At 40.2% G+C, this 27,865-nt stretch overlaps 1 protein-coding gene across 5 annotated transcripts; it reads right to left on the bottom strand.

Annotated features, from left to right (window-relative positions):
* Positions 1-2,172: 2,172 nt before the first annotated feature.
* On the bottom strand, positions 2,173-27,073 carry gramd2aa (GRAM domain containing 2Aa). Of its 5 annotated transcripts, none has more exons than XM_084940567.1 (12): positions 26,772-27,068; positions 19,681-19,785; positions 13,054-13,111; positions 11,630-11,930; positions 10,784-10,887; positions 10,156-10,254; positions 8,350-8,421; positions 8,190-8,246; positions 7,365-7,542; positions 4,332-4,425; positions 3,395-3,499; positions 2,173-2,948 (listed from the first exon to the last, which is right to left on the bottom strand). In XM_084940567.1, exons 1-12 carry the CDS (start codon positions 26,909-26,911, stop codon positions 2,945-2,947), a joined length of 1,317 nt encoding a protein of 438 aa, XP_084796693.1. In that variant the 5' UTR covers positions 26,912-27,068; the 3' UTR covers positions 2,173-2,944. The 5 variants fall into 5 exon arrangements, with proteins under 5 accessions (XP_084796693.1, XP_084796935.1, XP_084796854.1 ...); XM_084940809.1 differs by having other exon boundaries at positions 11,630-11,702; positions 26,772-27,055; XM_084940728.1 differs by lacking the exon at positions 26,772-27,068 and adding an exon at positions 25,452-25,855.
* Between the last annotated feature and the right edge of the window lie 792 nt (positions 27,074-27,865).

The following is a 27,865-nucleotide window of genomic DNA, read 5'->3' as shown; positions in this document are numbered from 1 at the left end:
ATTACATGAAACACAGACACACACTAGAATTACTCAGAAAGAAATGTGACTGCACAGTAATGTGAGTGCCAGCCATATTACAGAAAACTCATTACAAGACAGGGAAAATTTTGCTCTACCGTGATTTATACTGACTCCGGTCACTCTCTTGGGTGATTCTGGAGCAAAAATGAGTCAATACAGATGTTGTCCGCCAAATGAAATCAGTAAGAGTTTTACACTGAATAATTCATGCTGCTTTCACTCTTTGCTGAGCGGCTGTATTTAATTTCAGACACTGAGTGGAGTTTAGGGCTCCGTTCTGTTTGTTCACTAGATGTCAGTGTAGTTTCTTGTGATAAAGTTCTGCTAATTCTGCCCAAATCACGTACGCACATCTTTGAGCAGTAACATGAGATTTTATTTAAAATTCAAACCGATAGCTTGCTCTGTAACACACACACACACACACACACACACAGATGTTAATGATTAGCCTGTTAAATGTGCTATTATAAATGATTGATGAAGGATGCCTCTTGTTGCCTACTATGAACTTCATATTACTTACAGAGGCTGGAGGCATGGATCCGTCCTTCTTTTATATACAGTCTTTGATCAGTATAAACCCACAACAGCACCAACAAACAAAATAGCATCGACTGCAGCGTTCAAGTATTCATAATTTCAAATGTGAGACTGTTAAGGAGGGACATGTGCATAAAGCAGTGTACAGGAGGTCTGTAGTTTTTTTGTTGATGATGTAGCATGCCATTGAATATTCATTGCTGGGTTTAAATATTAACTATACTCTGAGTGTACAACAAGGTCAATTAGTCCCGTAGGCAACGAGTCCCTCTTATTCACTTTTCTCAATTCAACTGACATGTTTTTATTATGTCTGTACAACTCTGTGGGCACTGTGATCTGACTCATTAAGCGGACAGTCTGGGCTGCAGATGGCCTTTGAAATCAAACTGAACGATGCTGCAGTGGTTTGGACGTCACCTCACAGCAAGAAGCTTCTTGAGTCGACTGGAACGTTTCCGTGCGGAGTTTGTTCTCCATGCATGTTTGTGGGTTTGTTCCAGAGCTCCGGCTTCCTCCCACAGTCCAAAGGCACGAGGCTTGGATATCACCGACTGTAGGTGTGAATGTGAGGGTTCAGTTTAATGGACTACCTGGGATCGACTCCAACCCTCCGATTGTTGTATGGATGAATTTGTCATTTAATGCGCTCCTCCAGAGAAGCAGATCTATTATCTGTTTTGTTTTTATTAATTTAATCTAATTGAATTACTCACCTGTGATTTTCTGCTTCCTCAGACTAGCTTTAGTGAATATTTGTATTTAAATAAGCAAATCTTTACCCTCAGGGTAACATGTAACGAGGACTCCACGTCATTAATCAACAACACATTTGTCGCATTGCTGTTTGGCTCTGGGTTTAGTTAAAAGCTGAATTGAGCCCCACGTCATTCCTAAGGTCATACGGTTCCTGTGCAGGATGAGAAACCTCTTTCTTGAGTTTATTGAGCATCACGTGATTTTCAGTGATGATGTCTATGTGGCATGTACTCCTTTCTAAAGTCATGGTTGTTTTTCATAGTTAAAATGTTACAAAGTAGACATTTTCAGCGCATGAAAAACGGCGACAATTTATTAAATTTAAACTGATTTCATCAGAAAGAAAACCCGTGCCAGTGATGTTCGGCCAACGTACCGTATGTAATTTATTAAGCGCCGAGTGCATCTGCCAACATCGTGGGCCAGTTTTATAATTTAGCCTGAGCTGTGGAGGTTACTGAAATTTGCAGTGGTCTTGGAGTCCAGCCTTTTTGTGGTCGTGTATGCAGTGCCAATATGACAGCATGGAAAACCAGACAGTAAAAGTCTTGGCACCCAAATTGACGGGAAAACAAGTAAAAGCCACAGACTTTTTCTCTCTCTTTTGCTTATTTACACTGTTTTCCAATTTAATTCACAGGGATTTCACAAAATAGGACTTGAGGGCTACATGTCACATGTCTGAAAACTCATCATCAGCCAACAATATGACACATCAGTGTTATTTTAAGTCTTAACTCTTCATTTGAAACGTATAAAAGAACCTGGGGAACACCTGCCACGCAGCTGACTAGTGATACAATGAAAAACAAAGGAGATGCATGTCATCTAATCGTCCCATTCACATTACAGTTAACACCCACAAGGGATGTGATCGTTCCACTTTATTAAATTATATGACGTATAACTTCATTCAGTCAACAGTCTGTGCTTGCAACATTACCTTTTTTCATAAATATCATGAAAAATGATTCAAACAGTCACATACGTCTGAAATCATGTGGACCTGTACTAAGAGAAAGTGCATAGTGGTAACTAGCTTTATCCTTTGAAATGAGGTTAAATAAGAAGAATACATCTGGTTCAGTTCAGTTTTTGTCAGTCACAGTATGGTGAGATGTGCAAGCTACACCCATAACGTGCCTGACGTCTTCATTCTCAGTCTTTTTTCAAGTAATTAATGTGTTGAATTATCGCTCAGCTACTAAAAAAAAAGATGAGTGCCACAAACAGCAGATTCAACAGTAATCTACTCACTATTTCAGGATCGCCTTACACTGAGGCGTCACCAGGTTAAAGATGAAATGTCGGAGAGAGGGACAGATCCTGGGAGACAATCTAAAGTAAAAAGCTACTTTATATTTAGAAAAAAATAGACAGTCTGTTTGCATAGTCTGGAAGTGATCACTGATTGGGAACTCGTTCCCCGGTGGGAAAGTCCATAAGGAGCCCGGAGTTGGGTTGTTGTTGCAGCTTTGCATGATGCAGCTGGTGCGGAGGTTGGTCTGTTCTGGGCTCTAAGCAGGTCCTGGATCTGTGCAGAAGGGCATCGTCGACTGTGAGGCGGGAGGAGAGCAAACAGCAGCCAATCTGAAGGCTCACAGCAGACAGCGGTTGGTTATCTAGATGAGGAGAAAGCAGCCTGGTAGTGGAACTCCGACACCAGAAATGTGCTGTTATTTATCAGTCTTTACACCTGCTCCCACATACAGCAGTACTGCACAGCATTAATCAGTACTGTTCCTGCTAAACAGAATTAACAAAATACAAGAATATCATAAAATAATACAGTATAATAATCATAACTTAATAATATTGCTGATATTTTTTATTTATTTCTGCAAATTCCAGTTATAATTATTCAGATTATACTTTTTTAGCCTTTATTTTTGTTTGTAATCGTAGACAGAACAGCAGGGATAGAGCAACAGGGAATAACAGGTCGGGCTAAACCCAGTCCTCTGCAGTGTGGTTGCAAATTTAACCAGGTGAGCCATACCAGCACCCATATTACACAGTTTAACATTATTTAAATCACTGATGATGCCACTGACACCACGTGACTTACCTTTCTCTCAGGGGTAGATTTGGGTTACCAAGGAAAGACAGCTGCTGCTCCAGACTGCACACACGGAAGGCCAAGTAGCACGATGACAAGATGAGGAGAATAATACTGAAGACAGAAGAAAAGATGCACCCGTTGGTCTAATTAAAAGTGTATGTCATCTTTGCTGATAGTAATGACTCTTGTAACAAAGTATGAGGGCTGTAATGGCTTTTGATGAACACTGGGTGGCGGCATTTGGCTACACTGTCCTGCAACAACTCAGCCTAAAGAAGAGTAAGAACTGATTCTGTAACAAATCATGTCTTTTCTTTCTTATTATGCAGCCACAGTCATTCATATACAATAATAATAATAATAATAATAATAATAATAATAATAATAATAATAATAATAATAATAATAATAAAATGAAATGTTGGGACTTTTATATAATATAACTTAGCTGTAGTTTTTAAAATATACTCTGCATTATTACATAGTGATAATAACATGATGATTTACCTATTTATCTACTTCTGAATAAGTCTGTTATATCTCAGAGAGATTAGTCTCTTCCTCTTATTCAGACAGGGGACAGGGGTCAGCAACATGATAAACAGCTAGCAGATTGACCTAATGCCCTCTGGATAATGCACAGTCTCCCAGGTGGAGGAATGAGCAAATAATGTCCTAAAGATAAATGATTTATTTATATAAGAGACAAATCTTAGAAAAGTTTCATGGGAGGAAACTTGTTGTGTGGAAAAAATACAAAATAAAATGTGTTTTATCAGCTCTGACCCCCTGTGTTCACTATGAGTCAATCATCCACTATTTATATTTCTGCATTAGTGTGCGTGTGTGTGTGTGTGTGTGTGTGTGTGTGTAGCTGTGAGTCAGCTCCTGGAGGAGATGAAGGTGGTGTTGTTGGTGTCTGTATGTTCCTCAGTATACTCACAGCAGGGTGAAGAACTTGAGCAGCTGGTACTCCATCTGGCCCAACTCTGCCACTGGCTCAGATAAAAGACCTCTGTCTGTCTGCAGAGCTCGCTCTGTAACACACACACACAGTATAATAAAACCATTAATAGTGGTTGACTGTACCACACAGTCCCCTTTAAATATTGCTGCCTGTCTACCACTCATATGCAATTACAGTGCTTTCATATATTCCCTGAAAACGATATCCAGAGTTGAGGAGTCATAAATAGATACTCTAATTCTGTTTCTACCTTTTTCTTCATTCACTGTAAACAGTGCAAACAGTCTGTGTCATACAGAACCACAGCCTCCATACTGCTCTGTTATTATTACACGGCGGCTGACATGTGCATTCTTCTTCTTTACACTGTGGTGTGTTTTTGTAGTGAGATAAAACAATTGTAATATAGGTGTTGACTTACATCCCAGCTTTCCACTCCACAGGCGAGCTGTGACAATAACGTACACAAAAGCTCACGCTGATCTGACATTTAATAGAGAGCAGCATTATTGGAGGAGAGTATGCAGAAACGATATTCAGCAGATAACGCGGAAGCTGTCCTCACACAACTTGGACGGCAGACATTGCTCGTCATAATCTCTACTTAATCTGCACCCGCCCAAAGCTTTTTAATACAAGCCCCTCAAATGATTTAATCTCCATTTGAGGCTTAATGTGTTGTTGCATAAGAGGAACGTTGCAATCCAAAAGCAATTACTCTCGCAATGCCCCCCTCTCACACACGTTCTGTCTGCACAGCATTCAACTAACAATAAAAATGTTAAACAGCAAATAAGTGTGGCTCAAAAAAAAAAACAATTTAATAAGAGTATAGCATCAATTTAATCGAACTTCTGGGATATTTATTGATTCTTTTCCCTACTCATCTTTTCTGACTGTTTTTTCATTAGTTTTGCATTTGGCAAACATGGTAACATGGTTCAGGATGACTGATTGGTGGTGGGTCAGTGATGGTCTGGGGAGGCATATCCATGAAGGGACACACAGATTTCTACTGGCCAGAAAACGGCAACCTGACTGCCATTAGGTATCGCATGAAATCCTTAGACCCACTGTCAGACCCTACACTGGTGCAGTGGGTCCTGGGTTCCTCCTGGCAAGAGGATGCAGGAATTGATAACGCTGACTGGCTTCCACTCTTGGAAGCCTAAATCCAATAAAGCACCTCGGGGGCATTGTGTTTCTGTCCAGGTTGCACCTCAGACTGTCCAGGAACTCAGTGATGCCCGGGTCCAGATCCAAGATCAATTTCAACATTTTTTTCCACTTTGATTTTTGGGTTATATTTGAATTCAGCCCTCCATAGGCTGATCATTTTCATTCCCATCAAACAATGTGGCATCCAGTCCATCTTTATAGATATCCAGCACGAAGATTCTTTTTCCCCATCGAGATCTGATATGTTTTCAAAGTGTTGCTTTCATTTTTTTGAGCAGTGTCTATTAATGTTTAATCGATTAGTCTTCTTCTACTAAATCAATGACATTTAGAAAACACATAGTAACAACATGTCTTCAGTCTCTCCAAATTTAATTTACCGCATACTAAAAATGACTTACCCCTAAACCTCACACATTAACATGGAGTCATTTTTGACCAGGACATGTCCTTCAACGCACATATTAAACAAATATGTAAGACTGCTTTCTTCCATTTGCGCAACATCTCTAAAATTAGAAATATCCTGTCTCAGAGTGACGCTGAAAAACTAGTTCATGCATTTATTACTTCCAGGCTGGACTACTGTAATTCATTATTATCAGGATGTCCAAAAAACTCACTGAAAAGCCTTCAGCTAATCCAAAATGCTGCAGCAAGAGTACTGACAGGGGCTAGAAGGAGAGAGCATATTTCTCCTGTTTTGGCTTCCCTTCATTGGCTTCCTGTTAAGTCCAGAATTGAATTCAAAATCCTGCTCCTCACATACAAGGTCTTAAATAATCAGGCCCCATCTTATCTTAATGACCTTGTAGTACCATATCACCCTATTAGAGCACTTCGCTCTCGCTCTGCAGGCCTACTTGTTGTTCCTAGAGTATTTAAAAGTAGAATGGGAGGCAGAGCCTTCAGTTTTCAGGCCCCTCTTCTGTGGAACCAGCTTCCAGTTTGGATTTGGGAGACAGACACTATCTCTACTTTTAAGATTAGGCTTAAAACTTTCCTTTTTGCTAAAGCATATAGTTAGGGCTGGACCAGGTGACCCTGAATCCTCCCTTAGTTATGCTGCAATAGACGTAGGCTGCCGGGGGATTCCCAAGATGCATTGAGTTTTTCCTTTCCAGTCACCTTTCTCACTCACTATGTATCAATAGACCTCTCTGCATTGAATCATATCTGTTATTAACCTCTGTCTCTCTTCCACAGCATGTCTTTTATCCTGTCTTCCTTCTCTCACCCCAACCGGTCGCAGCAGATGGCCGCCCCTCCCTGAGCCTGGTTCTGCCGGAGGTTTCTTCCTGTTAAAAGGGAGTTTTTCCTTCCCACTGTCGCCAAAGTGCTTGCTCATAGGGGGTCATATGATTGTTGGGTTTTTCTCTGTATCTATGAAGCGCCTTGAGGCGACTTTTGTTGTGATTTGGCGCTATATAAATAAAATTGAATTGAATTGAATTAACACCTCCTTACAGCTTAAAATTTTTATACACCCCCCAAAATTAAAATGTTTAGAATAAAGATACAATACAATACTCACTCTTAGAGTGCATAATGCAGGCACTTTATTCCACTGCCCTGCTGGGAGTAGATTTTCTTTCCATGCTGCACTCCTGTGAAAATCTGTACCTTTACCGCTGGGACGTGTTATACAGAAAGATAATTTATTATTTTTAAACGGAGACTGAAAACCCGCTTGTGAGATTACTTCCCTCTTTTTGCGTCATAAAACTCAATTAGTCAAAACTCACAAGACTCTGCGATTACGTGGCCTTGCGTGAAGCCTTGACCTTTGTATCTATGATGTAACACTGCATCATTATCTAGTTTTATCACCTTCGAGTTGCTGCTCTGATTTGAAGGGTGTGTCCGTGGCACTCAGGCTGCTGGTTGAGTTCCCCAGGAGGTCGGGGAGGGAGGAGGACACAGACACGACCGAGGGTTTCCTTCTCCACTTTAACACTGATGGGAATTCATCAACCACTGGGAACACGTCTGGAGCTGGGAAGTCATCCTGTGGCACAGGAGGAAGAGAACAACAGATCAACACATGAGCTGTTAGCACACGTCTGGTTTTAAATAAATGGTTATTATATTATTAATAGTAAAGCCTCTTTGAAAGTAAAAAGCCTTAAATTAGATCAAAGCCTGTAAGGTTGCAAGGGAAAGAAATCTGGGTGTAAATAATTTTGTTTTGGTAATAATGCAGGTATAAACTTTTAAAAGCTCTTGGATGTTTCACTTTTGCCATAGTATGATGACATGATAATCAAACACCCTGTTTCCATGATTATTATCAGTCCAGGTTAGAGTATGATCAAGGACAAGTACATTAACACAACTTAATTATTCCTTCATGCAAAAGCTGTTCTGTCGCAGTGTAACCTGTGGTGTGTGTGTGTGTGTTCATGCACACAAACACACAAGGTGACTTCAGAGAGCTCTTTGATAGCATCTTGCAGACTTGGGGAATAATGCACTGTGAGGCTGCAGCTGCAACAAAATGATCTATTGATCCTGTCTGTGTAGGAAGGTTAGTCAGCCCTCTGATCAGTGTTTCAAGCTACTTCAGGGGTACACTTGCTTTAATTTTTACAGTTTTAAGATTTTTAACAGTTTTTTTAAGTGGTTTCTCTCAGCGGAAGACATGTCCTCACTGACCAGGGATAAGGTTGGCTCCTCCATGAACTGCTTCAAGCTCAGACTCTTCCCATTGACCTGAAGAGGAAAAGCAGATCACTTCTGTAACTAACATGTACACCACGACAAATTAAATTAGCAGTGTAGCTCTATATGTGTGTGTGTGTCCTCCATCTGTCACCTGCAGGTGTGTGCAGATCCTGCGGAGGACGTCATATACACTGTCTCTTGATAGCAGAGACACAAATACATACTGAGAACATAAAAAAGAGAAACATGGAAATAAACATTCAGTTAACTTTATCATTATAATTTTTACTGTGCAGTAAACACCTGAGAACAACACAGCAGCGTATACCCATGCAGCCAGTTAAGGTTTCTATTTACAATTTTGAGAAGACCCTCAGTTTAGATAAGAGATTATTTCTGTTTCACATTCCCCCTGCCTCCCCCATAATACTAATGCTTATGATGTTAGTCCGCATGCAGTACATTTATGGCTGCAGACAAGCATAAAAATATTTCGATTCTGATTTTACTGAATTGAAAAAATCTGTTAAAAGTCACCTGGACTTTTCTGATCCCATTTTGGCTCACGTACCAATATTCCTTTGACCTGGATGGAAATTTGAATCACTGTGTGTGCGTGCGTTATCAGTCGCTTTTAAGATGATAAACAGTCACGACTAATTATGTTATGTCTGTCACATGCTTCAACAGAGGTGTGTCTTTAATTCCTTAAATAAGATGATGCTATAAACTAACGTGCTGTCCGGTGAGTCGCACTACGTGATGTAAATATAACAACGATTTATCTTCTGAGGTCATTTAGTTGGTAGGAATGGATTTTAGCACGCAAAGAATGTAAACATATATTTGATCAGCTGAGTTAGTGTAAGGAGAAATAAAGAAAGAATGAAAGAAACTGAAGGTAAAGACAGAGGTTGTATATCCTGGTAGGCAGATTTTTACAGTGGGAAGATCCATTGTTAGAATACTTCTGTGATTTGGTGCATTATATAGGTCGTATAATGACAGAATAGCTTTAACCTTTTTGATTCTCATAATGCTGAGGAAGCTCCTCTTTTGTCTATATGTGTGCGGACATATGTCTGCTCCAATTAGAAAGAATATTCAGTAAAATATTTCCTTGTAAAACAAACAAACAAACAAAACATCTGTCTCTGTCTTTATCTATTTAGGTTTATAGCAGAACATTTTAAAACAGGACAACAATGAAAACAATGCTCTCCGTTCTATCTTGTCAGCTGACAGTATTTCTAACCTTGATATGTAGTTTATATGTAACGCAGCACAGTTAATGTTTGACCACATTACTCTATAAATATAGGGCAACATGATAGAGTTCAGTTGTAAATTACTAGAGTGCTGCCACTTCTGTGGGTTTTTTATGAATCACAACTTTTAATTTTTTGCGTTCACCATTTTTTTTTATCATTCCTTTCGAGTGAGCAAATCATGCTTTTAAAAATTAGTTAATTTGCCCCTCTTCTCTCCCTCAGCACAATGCGCGGTGCACACAAATAATTAATTTGGTGGAACAATTCATTAAAACATTTTTCACCCTCTGGGCCACACTGACTTCAGTGTGTTTATAGGTCTTTTTTTTGCGCAGTACTAATTGGCAGTTGAAGATGAATTACCCAGATTTAACTAGATGCTAATGTAGCTATTATTATTCACGCATTGTTGGGGCCAGGGCAAGAGCTGAAAGGTGCAAATTGTCCTTGAAAGCACCACCTGATGAGAGGTTAAATCTGGTGTGACAGGAAGTTAAGAGGCTCATCTTAACATTGCTGTAATGGTGGAAAAACCTTTCGCTCTCTTGTGTTAGCAAGCTGGGACTTCACTCTGCTTCTAACTATAGCACCGTTCTATTTTTTTCCATCTCAGCTTCAGTGGAAAAAACACCCTTGCTGAGCTAATCAACATGAGCATTTCAGTTTATGGTGACTGTAATGTTTACCTTCTGGCCGGTGTCTGTGGTGATAGCCAAGCCATTGGGTACGAGGCCTGCTGTTTTGTGCTTCTTCACCAGCCTCACAGAAACGACAGGGATGGCCACCTAAGGAAAAAAATGAAAAAACAGATTTTTAAAGCAGGAGTGATAAGGAAATAACACCCTTGTGATTTCAGTAGATGGTAGCAGGGAAGTTAGAGCTAATAAAAGCCCTCAGAGAAAGCTCAAAGTGGACACGAAGCGTGTCTTATTTCAGTCAGAATGTGAGGAATGCAGTCTGAATAAGTAGCTTATTGTCACTGAAATGTTAGGAGAGGTTTGGTTTCAAGGAAATGAAGGAAAAGGTACACTGCACAACATCAAAGAGAGAATAACATAGCTGATTAGGTTCAGTAAGTCTAACTGGTCCTCGTATATAAATTCACCGCACATACAGACAGACAGAGGTATTTTATACGTGGAAGACTGTGAAACTTCACCTCAGTCTGTAAGCCTGACTGACTTTCAGACAAATAATTTGTCCAATCAGTTTGTAAGTTTTTCAGATCCGCTTGTCAGACTCTGACAGGGAGTAACCCGGTTCAAGTTTCTCAGTCGGTTTAAATTTATTAAGCTGTCTGCCAGTCATTCGTACCTTGATGTCCTTGCCGAAGAGGTTGGCATAGAAACACAGCCAGTTTCTGGAAATGTATAGCCGGCCTTGTAGGAGGATATCTCTAAGAAGAGCGCAGGAGTACACTGGGGATAGAAGAGACAAAAGCTCTTCTAACAACAGTAAAACTTGATGAAGAAAACCTTAAAAAGCTTAGTAGTAAAAAAAATAGTTCTACTAAAAATATTTTTACTTAAAAACCTGAAAAGTAAAGTACACGCCCTCTGCATGCGCATTAATGTCTGCCAACAAAAACACAATGCAAAAAAAAAAAGAAGCTCCATTTAATTCTCACTATCGAGTTTCAGTAGAGGGAGCTATGAATGAAAGAACGGATGAGTGACTTCTGATGCAGCTCTAGTTTGTGAGGTGACGGGTGGGTGAAGCTGCAGCTCTGGTCAGGACTGAGCAGAGGCGTGTGAAGCCACCGAGGCTACGCCGTGACTGCTGGGCGGTCAGTAAATCCCTTCAAACTGTACAGCTACATCTTGCTAAACATCTTATTTTCTATTTTTACACGATATACAAAAGATTAAAGGTGTGGTTAGGGAGGAGTTGGAGATGTTTAAAGGCACCTGAAAAGCCCGAGGTTGAGTTACATAAAAGAAAAGAACAATATAAAATGGATTAAGTTACCTTTTTAATGAATAACACGTAATGACTCATTCGTTGCAACTTCAAGGTCGCCAAACATTTTATTTCTAATTCATTTACGTGATAACAGCCACCAATTAAACTAATCTTTTTCATTCTGATGATTGCTTAACTGACTCACTTCAGTTACTACAGATGAGCAGCTTGAGCCAAACAGAGTAAAAAACACAGTACCTTTCATGAGGATCTCATCCTTGGGCACGCACTGGAACAGTTTGTGGTACTGCGAGTTGTACTTGCTGACAGTCTGTGCAGAAGGACAGGGCAGAGTCATGAGCAGCTCCTTGGCGGACCGGCCTGCCTGCACAGCACCGGAACCACCACCGCCACCGGCCACTCCGGCTCCGCTCGGCGCAGACGCCACCCTCTCCCTCAAAGGACGCGAGTTCTGCACCAGGCTCAGCACGTTGGCACCATACTCACACACACACTCGCGAACATCCAAGGCCTGGAGCAAGCTGCTGCAAGACACACACTGTTCCCCTGTCGTCGGTCAGTACTGTGACAGAGGACTGCCTCTGTGCAACTACCTCTAGTCAACACGTCCTACAAACACACACGTGGCTCTAATGTGCGGACCTACACACACACAACACACACGCGCTGCAGACGCCTCGGTTTTTACAGCCACTGAGCTCTTTCACAACTACAAGGTTGTCTTTCTCTTCCTCAGATACACCTCCAGTGACACTACACTTTACAGCACCCAGCTGACACCCTCCCTCTTCTCCTTTACACACATACACACACTCTGCCCTCATCTATAAAAAAACACTGGTACTCCTCACTGCTCTCACTTGAAGTCTGCTCTTTTTCTGCCTTTACCTTTCCTCTTCTCCTCTGTCAGCATCTCGTCTGTAGTGTCAGTGTCTCACACCTAAAATTCTTCCCTTGTTCAAAGAAAAAAAACATCAATTTTCCTCCCCCGAATGCACAACAGAGCTCATTCATTCCCCACCCTCCTCTCTCGCAGCTCGACTCACTTCCACCTCTAGCTATCCCCAGCACAAGATTAAGTTTCTTCTTTTTTTGTGTCCCGTTGTAGCTCATCTATCTTTCCTTCAACTCGTAGGTGCTCTGTTTGTTATTATCTGCTGCTCCTGTTTTTGTCTTTCTATTAATAGCTCACACTAGAGCAGCTCCTGTCGTCAGGACTATGGAGCTTACAGTAGGTTACAGTAATTCAGAGGGCTCAAATGCCACTGTGTGAAAGCTGCAACCATTACTGGGGGATGATTTGTTGACAAATTTGTAGTTCAAATGGTATTATGGGGTTTAGTCTGTGGTGCGGTTGTATTATTTCTACTCACTGATGACAACGTTGCTGTAAATTCTCTTTTAATGGGGCAAGAATCTGGTACAAACGTAAAATGAAGGAGTCCAAATGTTTCTCAACTTTATCATCTTAACCACATGAAATAAAAAGGAATCAATGACTAAGCACATTTATCTGCTTTCAAATTCAATTTAGCAGTACAGAGAAAGAAAATAATGTTTTAAAGGATGTTCCACTTTTATTGAGTATTTAAAGTAAAATACAATTAACTGGACTTGAGTCACAGACACAGTTAGGAGCAAAAAGAAGAGATCCGACTCACCGACCCCCTGTAACACTTCTTCAAATCTTCATAGGACAGGTCTTCAATCAGCTGAAACCTGTGATAAAACAAAAAAAATAAATACACTTAGTTATAATGACATATGACATGCCATCTATCGCCAGCTCATCTCAATGTGCTGTTTAAAAACATTCGTTTTAAAAAATATAAGAACACTTGAAGACAGATTGATGTCGTCACGTGAGCTAAACAAGGCAAAAATCGTCATCGTGACAAATGGTTAGTTAATCATCAGCATAAATGGAGGGAGATGTGGGCTGCCATAAAAAAACAACATAAAGATAAACACTAAGCTGTTCAAACACAAAAAGTGGCCATGTCAGGAGATTATCTGTGTCACTCTTTTAATAGTAGATGAGCACACACGCACACACACATATAACTGGCATCCAACTTGCCTCAAGAGGAATAGTCAGAGTGTTGCAGCAGATGTCACAGCATGATACTCATAACTTTTGCTAAAGCAGACACACACACGCTCCCCCCAGCAGATAAAATCCAGTATAATCAGACCTTTAAGGAAAATGTCATTGAAACATACTGCTGTTCCAGTTAAGAGGTTTAAAAGGAGAAGATATGTATGCAACAATAAAGAGTAAAAGGCAGGGTGTTCTCGATGGTTTCTTTTCTGAGAGACTTGCCTTTCTTCCTCTATTTTCTGAGAGCGCTGGGTGATTGACAGCGAGCACAGCAAGATGTAACGCAGCGCTGATATGAAAAGAGCGCTGCTGAAGGAGATACTGATAAATCAGGAGCTCTGGCCAAACCAAATTGAAGCTTCGCATGCTCTGTGATGAGTTATCACACTCCGTGGAAGCCACTTCTCGCACTGTGCGAGAGTAAGAGGCTTCAAACGAAGGGCAGAAAGTGAAACTTGGTATATTCCATCATACAGAGCACAAGTCTGTTGCATCATCTCAAAGTCATTGCTCTCACATTACGAGTAAAAACATACTTGTTAAAATATGAAGAAGCCTTCAAGTGTCAGATAAATTATTAGTCAATCTTATTTTTACACAAATACAGTACAAATCCATCATTTTCAGGCTGATCACAAAATATTTATAGATGTCACTGTATTTATAACTGTATTTTGACTACTTTTACCAACAGCCTTATTTACCTTTTTTACGTACACACAAAATCTACTTCTCAACATGACTTCTTCAGCATCACATTTTGTATTCTCCTTGAGAAGCGTCCTATACTTTATACAATGAGATGCTATTATGTAAAATCCCCCTCTCTGTTGCCCTTATAGCAGCAGGGCTGTCAGTGTCCCGTCTCTCCCCCAGAGGAGAAATGCTCCTCTGGGTAAGAAGATAGCATGACCTCTGTCCCTAAACAACTCTCTCTGACTCTGGTAGTTTTTTCCATGCAGCTCTTTGTCACCGTGGAGATGAGAATGACAAAGTCTGACCGCCGGGGTGCGTGTCACGATGACGCCAAGATAATTACATCACCGTTCAATTTAAGGTTAAACAGCTTTATTTAAAAATCACCAGCATCAGAAAAAATATTCGATAAAACTGAAAAATGCAGTACTAAATATTATATTATGTACTCGAAGTAATGTGAAAAAAGCCATGAGACCACGAGAAATCAATCTGATTATCAGTATGATTCAATATTTGCTAAAATGAGTATTTAAAGATGTTTCTCACGTGACTTTAAAAAAAAAAAATTATAATACAATATAATCACACAAACCACCTGCAACTCAACACCTCAAAGACTAAGGAACTGGTTGTGGACTTCGGGAGGTCCAGAAAAGGTCCACTGCCGGTTCAGATAGAGGGGGAGGAGGTGGAGGTGGTCAACAAGTACAAGTACCTCGGGCTGTGGGTGGACAACAAACTGGACTGGTCATGCAACACAGAGCACCTGTATAAAAAAGCCCAAAGCCGACTGTACTTCCTCAGGAGGCTGAGGTCTTTTAACATCTGCAGTAAGCTCCTGAGGATGTTTTACCAGTCAGTGGTTGCTGGAGTACTTTTCTATGCTGTGGTGTGCTGGGGGAGCAGCACAGCAAAGAAGGACTCATCCAGGCTGGAGAAACTGACCAGGAAGGCTAGCTCTGTGGTCGGCATGAAGCTGGACACTCTGGTGTCAGTGGCAGAGAAAAGGACACTAAAAAAAACTGCTGGACATTATGAACAATGCTGGGCATCCTCTGCACACGGCCATTAACAACCAGAAGAGTCTGTTCAGTGACAGGTTGCTTCTCCCAAAGACAAGAACCAACAGACTTAAAAACTCCTTTGTCCCACATGCCATCAGACTGTTTAACTCCTCTCTGGAGGGGAGAGGGAGGGGAAACAGGAGGACAAGGGAGGGGGGAACAACTAAGCTGTAGTGCCTCTTCACTTCACTGTGCAATACCTTTTGTGCAATACTTTTGTTAACAGTCAATGGTGCAATAGACCTCAATACTTGAAATGTGCAATTCACTTGTATTTTTATTTTTATTCCTATTTATTCTATTTATCCCCTTCGTATATTTTATTTATATATGTCTCTGTATTTATATATGTGTGTGTGTATATATATATAATATTCTGTAACTCTGTAACTTCTGTCGGTGCTGTGCTTTTGGATACCGAATTTCCCAGAGGAACCCACCTGAGGGATTAATAAAGTTTTATCTTATCCTCTTATCTTATCTTATCTTAATATCATTATAGCTAAGGTGTATGTCAAAGCTAAAGCTAGCCGCTACCAACTGAAATGTTAGAGAGTGAGACTTTTAAAAAGCAATAAAATCGTTTGAAGAAAGAACGGGAGATTTAAAAAGGACAGAAAGATGCCTCTAAAATAATGCTAAAGGACCAAAGTGATGACTCCTTCGCTCAAATGTAAGGTGGTCACATGTTATGTAACTTCAAATTTGTAAATAAACCTACAGGGGTTTGAAAAAGTCAAAGTCCACTCGACACACATGACATGCTCTTGCTCCGTGGACAGATTGCTCAGTTGTCTTGGAGACAGATATGCTGAAATGTGAGCTCAGTAATCGTTTGCACCTTTCTTCAGTGTTTGCTTAAAGTTCTGAGTAAGAAGTGCAAACCTGAAAACAGCTCCATCTCTGTGACAACTGAGCCAACTCAAGGTGATAAATTAATGTTGTTGAAAAGATGAATCCTATATATCCAAGAAGGCTTAAAGTATAAGAGAGCAGAGGGTCTGATAAATGCTATGTCAGCCTACTGGCTGTGTGACTTTGTGTGTGCGAGCTTGTCACTGTTGTTTACACAAGAGCAAAGCTGTTCCAGCACTGCCAGGTCTCCTGCTGGTACTCCTGTAAACCTCACAGACCTTAAAGTGATATATCTGTTGTATTATTCTAGGGTCTACCTTACAATATAAAGCGCCTTGAGGTGACTGTTGTTTTGATTTGGCGCTGTATCAATAAAATTGAATTGAATACCAGCCAACTTATATTATGTGTCTGCTTAAAAACAAAACAAAACATTGACATCATCCAATCATGTACATAGACTGTATGAAAGGTGACCCAAATAATTGTTGATTATTGTAGAAGGGTCTTTAACCTGCACTCTCTCTGAGGGCCAGTGAGGATAGACTTCACTGGCTTCAAAAAGAATTTTAGATTGCATAGAAGACTGTTAGTAGCTTCCCCTGTGGTTGAATCCCACAGTAAGAATTTTTCTGATAGCATTAAATTATCAAGTTTTATTATTCTGTGTCCAATGCATCTCTTAACTCCAAATGCTAAGCTTCACCTACGGGTGAAATCTCTAAGCTGAGGCTCAAAAACAGCAGTCTGTGACACCCATCTTTTATATACAGTCTTTGACAATGAATCCAAGTAGCCAGACTGTCTCTTTATAATCTGTATTTTAAATGTAATGAATTTATACTAATATATTGTGTTGTTTTGTAGTATCTACTTGTATTGGGAGGTACATTAACTTACAAAATGTTACATGCTGTGAATTTCATAAGAAATTAATGACCCAAATATGTGAAAATTAAGTGTCATTAATACAAACGTAGAGACCAAAATAAATAATAAGTAAACCATAACCAAGCTAAATAAGAGCCATAATTTAGGCCATTAGATGAGCAAACTAACCTCTGTTCAACCTTTCAAATGTTTCATTATTTAATGTAGCTTGCACTAGATGTGAAATTCACAGTTTTCCTCATTAAGCCCCCTCCCCCTCCAGGCACCCCATCATCTTGTGACCACATTATGAACAACAGAGCATGTGTGCTGCTCTGCCTCCCTGCCTGCTGGTTCCCGCCTATAAATAGGCTACACAGTGGCTCTGCACTCTCAGGTGGAGAGAAGAGAGTGATTATTAAAAACACAGGCGGGTCTGTGGGGACTAGTAGGCTCTCTAGTATTCTATCTCCATCTGTCTCCCTCTCACTCTCTCTTTTCCACCAGATCCAGCTTTTAATCAATACTGCAGGTGCATTTGAGCAAAAATCGGGACAAAAGTGCTTCGGGCATTCCCACATGACTGCAGGATAGCTGTGAATGTGGTTTGTGTTGAGATAAAGCATTTTTTACAGTACAAACAAGGTCACGTTGGAATGATACAGATATGGACAGCTCCACTAAAGTTTTGCTTCGTGTTTATTTTGGGCATTGTTCAGAGGGTTTGAAATGTACAGGCTCGGGAGGAAATCATCAAATGTTCAGTGTGTGCTGAATACAGGAAAAACAAAGAGTAATAACAGCAGCAAAATGTGTTGGATTTGTCCTGCACACAACATATACTGAGCAGCAACAACTTTCTCATAGATCAGGGGTAGAAGACTGATCCCGACCATCACCTCTGAAGTTTGGAAATAAAAACAAAGTAAAATGCTGCCTGTGGCACGTGGGTTCGTGTGTGTATATGCATGCACTAGACTGTCACAGTGCCCTTGGCTGCAAGGCAAAATGGTGAAACTAATTACAAGCTCAAAGAATCCTAAATTGAATCCTAAAATTAGAAGGCGAACACCTCCCATCGGTGGCCAGTGTGGCAGTGGACTCGCAGTCAATAATTTAGCTGGAGGAGTGGAAACTGGGACTGGGAGCACTGAGAGAATACGTCTCTAAATGACACGTGTCCACGAGACGAGACGGGAATGATCGGGAGTTTAAAATCAAAGTGTTCTGAGTGGGAAATGAATAAGGTCACACAAGTGGGAAAAGTAAAGAACGCGTGAATTTTTTTGTCTGCGTGTCCTGAGAAAATCTGCGTTCATTTGAAATATTTCACACAGAAATCAGTAGAGCACACTACAATCAATAAGAATTCTCACTGCTTTACAATAGTGCAGTAATAAAATAATAAAATAACTCATCCTTTTCTTTCAATTGAATCCTTTTTTGCTTTTGCTAATTTTAACTGAAATAGAAAAACTACTGGTGCAGCAATTACTGAAATGACTAAAAATATATATCTGTATGAGCTGTATGAGCATTCAAACAAATGATTTTGTACAATAAAAGAGGTTAGATGGGTAAATATCTACTAATTCGTGGATTTTTAGCCCCTTTGAACGTTTGGTTTTACAGAATGTTCAATGTATCCTTCTTTAGTTACATTAAATTATTATTAACTTTTAATCAACTTACAATGATAAACACCAGGTAATGTTTAGCACCACAACATAGTGGAACATTTAACAGTTTGGAGCTAGGCACTAAATGAAAGTTATAGTTGAGACCAAAAGAGCTGTTGGACTAACAACAAAACAACAACAACAACAACAAAAAGTAGCCATGCCTAAAATCATGCTTTATCAAGTATTTGATTCTTTATGGGACTGTGTTTTACTAAATTAATATCATGTTGTATTAAATAAGTCTCAAAGTCAGCAACAGAGCTCATAAACTCATTAGTATCTACTGAGGTATTAATTGAAGTGGGAATTCAGGTCATTTTCTCATACATTTCTATAAATTCTGAGAAGTCAGAGGCTCTTCTGCACTGGCTTTACTTTAGAGCCATAAGTCTATCTTTTAGAAACAGTCTGTAAATATTTGCATGCTGGAACAGAACCGCATTGAAGTGAGCTACACACAGGAAGTGGATCAAATATAGACACACCGGTCATTGAGCTGCTACAAGTTTAAGCTAACGTGCATAAAGTGTTCAATTCCCTGAGTCCGTACCTCAGGGCTAAATCCCATCCCAGAGCAGATTCCCCCGAGATTACATTGCTCCTGCCTTCAATCCTTCTTATATAACACACCAACACACACATGCAGTATATCTGCAGATGCGCGCACACACACGTCCATATGAATACTCACAAAAAGCATGATGCATTAGATTAAAGCACTTTATTACGAGTATAACTATAGCATGCCTCCCAAGCACATATATCTTCTTAAAGACCCTAAAGGGGGAAGAGAAAAAACATCCTGTCTGCAGTCTCTTTATCCGTATGTATGCGTGTTTGACCATTGTTTGACATCAAATACAGCTGAAATAAAAGCACAAAATAAGTGCTGTGAAAATAAATCTCCTAGGGCTGACACCCGTGACCGTGCACAGGATACAGATGGTGTGTGGGATGAAAAAAAAAACATGGAAAGAGTGTGGCGGAGCAGCGTGTGTTTGTGTGTGCAAGCTTTGCCTGAAGTGGCCGTGTGTGTCGTCGTCCTTGGAGGGGTCCAGGTCCTGCGTTGAAAGCAGGCCTATTTCTTCACTCTGCTCCTGCTGCTCAGTCATGCTCCTGGCCCTGGATACACAAACACACAGCTCTGTGTTAACAGCGGGTAACCTCTCTGCTCGATCTCCATGTAGACGTGTAAAAGAAATGGTTTGTTTTTGCCTCCGTGTTTGACTTTAAAGTGAGCTATTCCCAAAAACTTTATGGGCCAAACAAGTGGACTCTGTCTTCAAAATCAACACAGAGGTGATGCAATATTCAAAGTCTGACGCAGCTCACTGGCACTACATTAAAAATATCTACTTAGCGAAATAAATCTGTGTGCTTGTGCTTGTGTAAACTGGGTCAGTTTGTACCCTCTCCCAGATGTCTACAATGAAGCAGAGCACCCCAGAGGTTGTGCAGATGGCTGACCTGATCTGCTGCTGTGAGCTGACTCAAACATTTTTAAAAATACACTTTATACACTTTTCAGCGCCACGTGCGACGTGAAATTAATTTTTCTCGGATGAGAAAAGGAGAAGAACAAGCCATGAATATGACCATTGGTTGTGCGTGAGCTGCTCAGAACAATATCTCCTCGCAGGCTGTGATTGACAACAAGCCGGGCAAAGCGTGATTCACACCAGGCTCGGTAAAGTGTGGATTCAGCAGAAACTGAGAGAACCAAATCTCAGCTCAGTGTTTACTGTGATGTATAATGAGGCTCGAGTCATTTTAACGGCTCGTTGAGATTGGTGTGCACGCAGTTCAAAATAGATGGCAGCAAATGGCTTTAAACAATCAAACACGCCTCACAATCTCCATCTATAATGAGGCTCCAAAGGCAAATGAATATAGATGATTCATCAGACCACTTAAAATAAACTAGAAAAACTTCATTCGTCACAGCATTTTGAGATGAATAAGTACCCTTAACTAATGTGACCTGTAATATTTTATTTGATGCTGCATGGTATTTAACACAACTGTTCATACGAAGAGAACTTTTTAGTAAAATGTCTGATCAATTTCCAGCTGTTATATGCTTACCTGCATATGTAATCTTTTTAGTTACAATTTCAACTTTAAATCTGTTGCACATATCTGGTTGACTTCACCTGTCTAACGGCAAACAGCTGTTAAATATTTCCCAACCTCTGCTAAATCAAACATGTGCAGCTACCATGTGACTAAGGGTGCAATCTACGTAAAGTAGCATCTAGTGGCTTTTATCTAGTCCAAGGGTTTATCCAGTACTTTAAATAGGTGTTAACAAAACAGTGCATCAACAGTATAGCAGTCCTTAGCAGTTAGCAGTTCTGACTGTGATTATCTCTGACTTTCAGCTAAACATTACTTCCATAGACACTATAAAACATGGAAGTAGCTTCGAGGTCTGACAAATTAAGAAAATGCATTAGTGCCTTTAACCTACATTTTATCTGAAGAGCACCAGATGGCAATTGCTGTGGTTGCAAAAAGACTTGCGGACCCATAGAAGTGTACAGGAAAACAACTTTCTGATTTGACCTTGATAAACACTTTCCTCCTGAGTTAATGGCCTCAGTCACTCATTTTGGATCACACTGAATGAAAAATGATGTCTGGTTTGTGAAAACCTGGTCGTACAGTGGGGGAATTCACAACCCCACTAGCGGTTTCATAGTCTGTGCATCTTTTCAAATGTATTTTTCTGTGAAAACCTTCTTCTTACAGCTCCAGCGTGGGACTTCAGAAACCAATGGATGGCTTCATGGTAGCTACGTCAGCCTCTAACGTAATTGTGTGAATGCTGAAAGGCATTCACACAATAGTTTGTCTCCTAACATTTGTCTACTTTTAGCTGACACCGCTTATTTGTTACTCCTTTCCATTAAGTCCTTTCCATTTCCATAAGGTCTACTTTTAGCTACAAATTTTACCTTTTAGTTACTTTTAAAGATTTTAGCTTTTATTTATTAATACTTTTTATCCTTTACGTTTGACTTTTTTCCAGTTTGTGCATTCGCTAGGTTCCTATGTCTATCTATGACCAGCATAATTGTGGAATCATAATTTTTTTAATATACCTTTACATATATGTTTGTCGAAATGGGTGTTTATGTATTCTCCCACCTATTTTATACACCTATTGTATAATTTGAAATTTCAGCACTGCCTTGCTCTCATTCCCACCGACTGAATAAAGATCTCTGTAACTATATCTCACTCATTTTGATTGCAGTTTGCTTTGCCTCAAAGTTCAACATCACATTCATTTGAAATGTGTTCACTTCCTTTTTTTCAATTTGGATATATTTTTTTTAAATAAAATTGTAATTAATTTTTGAATTGTCCTAGTAGTCCACAGTCTGTCTGGTACTCTTTGGGTACACAAAAAAGGTTTTACCCTTGTAGTGTTTGTGCTTTTACCACATAACAGCTTCACCTGAAAAGCTCTAGCCCATCTATTTTGTTTCCTCCCTCACCTGCACATCTTTTTTTTCACACATGCACACACAAACACATGCTTGCCCTGCGATATACCTCTGGGAGAGGGGAAGTCTTTACCACCTGCTCTGGTTTAATTACAGGTGCTGATGGATATGGCTCCTGCATGCAGTTTCCAGTATATTATCTCTAATTGGCCAGAAGGCAGAAGTTTTGCGTCAGCCGCTGACCTGTTCAAACAATAGCTGTCTGTCTGGCGCTTGAGGTTACATCTGACTTGTTGTCTGTGATCACAGAGGACTAAATGGGAGGTGAAAGGCTGAATACATAAGTATAGGATATGTGGGGTCTTCACTCCGTAAGCAGAGTTTAAAGGATTCAGGAGCAGTATTTGATCCCAGATGCTGTATTACTGTGAATTTGCATATAGCTCACTTCTTTTTTTACACTTTTTCCTCTTCAGAATCAACATATAAAGGACTTGAATTAGTGCTTACTTAACAGTGTTTATTTTAATAATTAAAAAGAAAAAACCCAATGTGTGAGACTTGTGCATTTGCAGAACAGAGGCTTTTTACAAAATATGGGTAAATGTTACTCCAAAGAGATATGGTGGAGTGAAAACCCAAAGAAGTTTAATGCAAAAAGTGAAGCTTTCTGCATCTTTATTTAAATGTTTGTATATATTATTTAGCCTACTTTGAAAAGAAATACACACTGTTATTGTTTCCATTCATTTTGCTGTAGTCTGAAAATCAGCTTGCAAAGAGATAAACTTGACTCAGTGGACATAGATAAATGGACTTTTTACCTAACAGCAGCAATTCTTTTTCACATTTGCTTTTCACATAAGGTAAGACTTTAACTCATTCACAAGCTGCGGGCTTACAGTCTAGACATTGTATAAAACATCTATAGAAATGCATCATAATGACCAACACAAACAGCCCTGAGATAAACCAACTTTATATCGCTATGAGTTTGACCGTGAGGATGTTTAGGCCATCTAAAATAGGTTTTATTTAGTCTGAGTGGGTTTCCTGGAAGTAGACGATGAATGCTGCGTCAAATACACCACAACCTGTGATTTTCTCACAGTCATCTGGCTATATTAGCATGTCTGTCTGGAAAAATTATTGCCTGCACTTAAACCTCTGATTAAAGTTGGACTGTTCATGTCATCCAGGAGCGCAAACTGAAACAAAATATACCAGGCTGACCAGTTTCTTAGGTAAATAAGAGGTGAGACACTCATTCATTATGTTGAACTCCAATGCTGCTGGAAAAAAGAAGCAGCCTGGTGAGCTCTGTCACAGTATTTCAAGACTAGGAGCATCATTCGAAGCTATCTGATAATGAATCCTTCCTGTTTTTGATGAGAAAGTTCAACACGTAGTCGGTTTATGTGAAGGAACACGCTCTCAAAGCTCATAATTCATGAGATAATGACAAAGCGAATTTGCTGCTTTTCAGTTTCAGTTTAGATAAGAATCAGTTCATATAAAATGATTTAACAGGCTTTCTCTTCTACCCGTGCTCTGCCTCCACAAAGATGGCTGGATGTCCCCACGGAGCCACGAATGAATACATAATTAATACAGAGCTGGCTAAATATTCCAACAGTAAGTTTTGCATTTTTCTCAACAAAACAGGGTGATGCATTGTGATGAATACTTCAGTCTGCTGCTGGAGCTGGGCAGGGAGTCAACGCTGCTGTAACTTGGAGTTTGTACCACGATTATGAGGCCAAACAATACATGGCCCATTCATTAAACACACTGAGCCTCAAACTTAGCTAACAAAGCAGCGTCCCACCTATCATCTTACGCCAGTGCTCATAAAGACAATACACACATGTATAAACTAAAGGTTGGGGTCTCTTCTAACCTTTGGCCTTTCTTTAGGCCAACTTTCATTCCTTCTGTCTCACTTTCTTTGTTTCTTGCATGAATGTTTTTCAGTTGAAAGCCATTCTTCTCTTCACCTCTCCTCTTCCATGTCCTTCTTTGTGTCTGGACATTTTTTGCTGTCACAAGACATCCCTCAATCCAATAAACTCTAATCTTGTTAAGGTTGTTCGTCACCGAGGTCGTCCCTGCGCTCTCTCCACCTCTCGCTTCCTCGTAGACCAGTGCACCAAGGAAAATACCTCCAAATTTCTTTTACAATCTAAAGTCACGTCCATTTTTGAGGCTACTAAACCAAGAACTTTGTCTCTGATTAGATGCGTCAGTAATAAACCATCTGGGTTGTTTACAGTGGATGTGCAGGAGAAAAGGTTTAATGTGTCTACAAAGCTGAAGGTGACTTCCTCTTATAGGGACATTGAAGCTGCCAGCAGGAGCTTTCTCTCATGTACAGCAAGTCAACCAAGAGTTTACTCATGAAAAACGCTAACCCAAGGGATATTTGTTTGCAGAGCTTTGGTGCATCACATGGCACGGGATAATTATTATTTTCTTTAGTTTTCTTTGTGTCCTTGAATCAGTCCGTCTATGAAACACATATACAGCCTTTGGACTCTGGCCTGCACTGCTTGAGACCAGACAAAGAAAAAAGAAACCCTCCCCATTGTGCAAGTACCTCAAAACAACCTTTGATGACAGAAGTATGTTTTTAAAGCAGTACAACCCTTCAAAAGTCCATCTTACCTAAGACTTAATGGAGCAGAGTGATTAGTTTAATGGGATTAGAGGAGGAAGGGGAAATTAATAACTTTGTTGAAAGGTTTCTAGTTACTTCTAGTTAGTAGCCCATTTAATAATTTATTTTTTTAATGTACGTATGTCGTGGCAAATCGATAGGCCACTAGCACCTTCAGTTTTAGTAGTAATAAACATGATGATTATGGGCTTGTAAACACGTTTTGAAAATAACTTCATATTTTAATTATATTTTTCAATTTAAGTGGCTACTTCAAGGATTTCTGCATACACATTATATTCGTGAAGTATACCCGCATGTTCAGCGCCTGACTTGGAATAAACGCCGCTTTTTACAGTATTCCCGAAAGCAGCAACGACGTGAAGCTAAACAAGACAATATCTGAATAACCGGAGCCCTTCAAAATAAAAGCAGAAAGCGTTCAAATTTAGAATACAAATAGACATGCAGTAGGCTATAAGGGGCACTAAAACACACACAAAAAAGTAAATTTTGGTAAACTCCACGACCAGCAAGTATTCATACAGACCATCGACATCTCTAAATTCCTCAGTAAATCCCTAAAGGCATCACGGGTGCATTTACTTTTTTTTAAAAGTAATTTCCGGAAGCATTGCTGTTTTTTTTCTCGCTAGCTTGATTTACATAAGGTTTCCTACCTGTAGCTCAGAGGCTGCTGTCGCTTTTTCCTCTATGTTGTTTTCCAGTAGCTCCACTAAATTCTTCAGGTCTTAGCGGTATTTCTCGTCAAATTCATTTTTTTATTTTTTGCTTTTCCACGACAAACTAACAAAAACACCCAGTTTCCCGCCACAGTAATTAAAGCTTAAGCAGGGAAATAGGGCTGAGCTGCAGCGTCTTCACAAGTGAGTCCGAGTGTGAGGTGGGTTGAGCTTACCTATTAGCTAACTGTTTACAGCAGCCGGGGGATTACACGGTGGCTATTTTTTCCCCTCGCAGACGCTCAGAACAGCGCGGCTCGTTCATTTGCACGTGCAGAGATAACGGAAATTAAAAACATGACGTAAAAGATCAAACTAGTTAGATTGTTTTTTTTAACTGGGGGAGGGGTCCTGGCTTTCATTCTATCTTTTATACGTTAACAACATGTTTCCGTTTCCAGCTGAGGAGTTTAAAAGTGTATAATGTCATTATAAAGCGTTACTCAGAGACAATGTCTCAGCTCTTAGTTATTGGCCACGTTATCCATGGAATAAAATAAAAAAATAATTACATCTCAGAAGTATTTTTAAATAACTTTGTAAAGATTATTCAGCGTATCATTGTATCGTCTGCAAATGATCAGACTGCTGTTTCAGACTTACATTCATAGTAATAATAACAACTGACATGTAATGGCTGCCTTGTTACATTGCAGATGTTTTGCACTCATATGGAAGCAACAAATGTGTCATCTGGTGCAAAACCATCAAGTGGAAGATTTAAAGGAGAATCGTTTAAGGATGTTTGAAGGGGTTTAGCTGCTGTCCCTCGTCTTTCTGTGCACAAGTACAAACAGTAAAGGTTCAAGCATCAAGCTGTCTGTGTGCATTAAGTGCTCTGAGTCCGAGCTCTAAGGTCAAACTGAGACACTTTCCAGAGAGGATGTTGCACTGAGGAGTTTAACGTTTGGAATCGCAGTCCAAACACTGCTACTGAGTTGGGTCGTTTTAAGTTGACAGTGCCGCACAAATAAACCCTGAATCACACATTTTGTGGTGTCAGTGATGACTAATTGACTTATCGTAGACATGTGATAACTTGAACTGCTGACACATTTGTGGTGATCCCTTTATCCCTGCTTCTCCTCTGCCATTCATGTTTCAAAGCAGAAGCAAAAACACTTAAATTGAAAACTGATTTTCTACTGCTGTTTAAAACAGTGATCTTTTTTTTGTTTTTGTAATGTATGCATGGATGGGATGCGTTCTTGAATGTGTAACCATCCTAAAAACACTTCCTGTGTGCTGTTCACTGACCTGGCTCCTCTGACTGCTATCCTCTGACTGCAGTTACCATGAGGGTGGCGGTAGTGGGGGACCGGATAGTATCTGTCCTGGCCTGGGGCCTCGTCGGCTGGCAGGGCCTTAGGGCTGGCTGCGTAGATAGTGCATCCCATGAACACCTCCTAGAAGTCACCTTTAATGTCCTACAGTTAGCGGGTGTGAGTCGTCCTCAAGGTATCCTTCCTCTGAGCGGCCTGTCCTGCCCTGATGCCAGCCAGCTGCTCTGTGGAAAAGCCATTGGCTCAGCACATTGGTAACTTAACCCCTCCTTCCCTCTGAATCTCTCCTCCAGCCTCACTCCCTCTAGTTCCAGCCCTCCTCCCTCTGCAGAGCTGAGAGCATGGAGGATAATCAGATTTCACATTTACACTCACCAAAATCATCCCCGGCCTAATCACTCTCTGTCACTGATGTTGCATTATGCTATTGCATAGAGTGTACTGTCAGTTCAGGGGCATTAGGGGCAGCTAAAAATATCCCAACTGCCTGATATGAATGGATGTCGCACCAGATGCAGATAAAGTTTGAGCACTGTGTGCACATATGCAAAGTGACGCTCTCAACAGACTCAACTGTTGACAGCTCGCAAGCGTTTCCCAGAGGAGCATAACATATATTCCAGTTAAATGTATGTATGCTCCTCAAGCACGCAGTGCGAGTCAGCTGTAAAACTCAGAAAGAGGCAAAAATCTGACATTTGATCCCACTGAGACAGACTGTGGTCTCTTTAGAGACACTGCACTCATGTGGCTGTGTGCCATGGTGCAGTTTCTGCAGGCTAAGAGGTTTTTCAGGCTTTTAGACTTCTTTCTCCCAGGATGGGAAAATCAATTTACGTGCAAATCAAACACTTGCCATACACATGCTGGGGACTTTCTGTGTTTTGTGATGGGATATAAATATTACATGACATATTGGGTTGACTCTCATCTGAAATAAGACTTGGTAAAAATGACAAAAGGAAACCTGTTCCGATGATGTGACTTTCAAGGTTGACAAGGAATTTTGCTGGAACGCTGCGTTACAGTCAACCTTGTCCCTGGGCGGTAAACAATAAATACAAAACC

The sequence above is a fragment of the Perissodus microlepis genome, chromosome 1 (assembly GCF_051167445.1).
Source record: "Perissodus microlepis isolate ML-2025 ecotype Zambia chromosome 1, ASM5116744v1, whole genome shotgun sequence".
NCBI lineage: Eukaryota > Metazoa > Chordata > Actinopteri > Cichliformes > Cichlidae > Perissodus > Perissodus microlepis.
The sequence above is the reverse complement of the archived record's forward strand: the minus strand, read 5'-3'. Positions and strand labels throughout refer to the sequence as shown.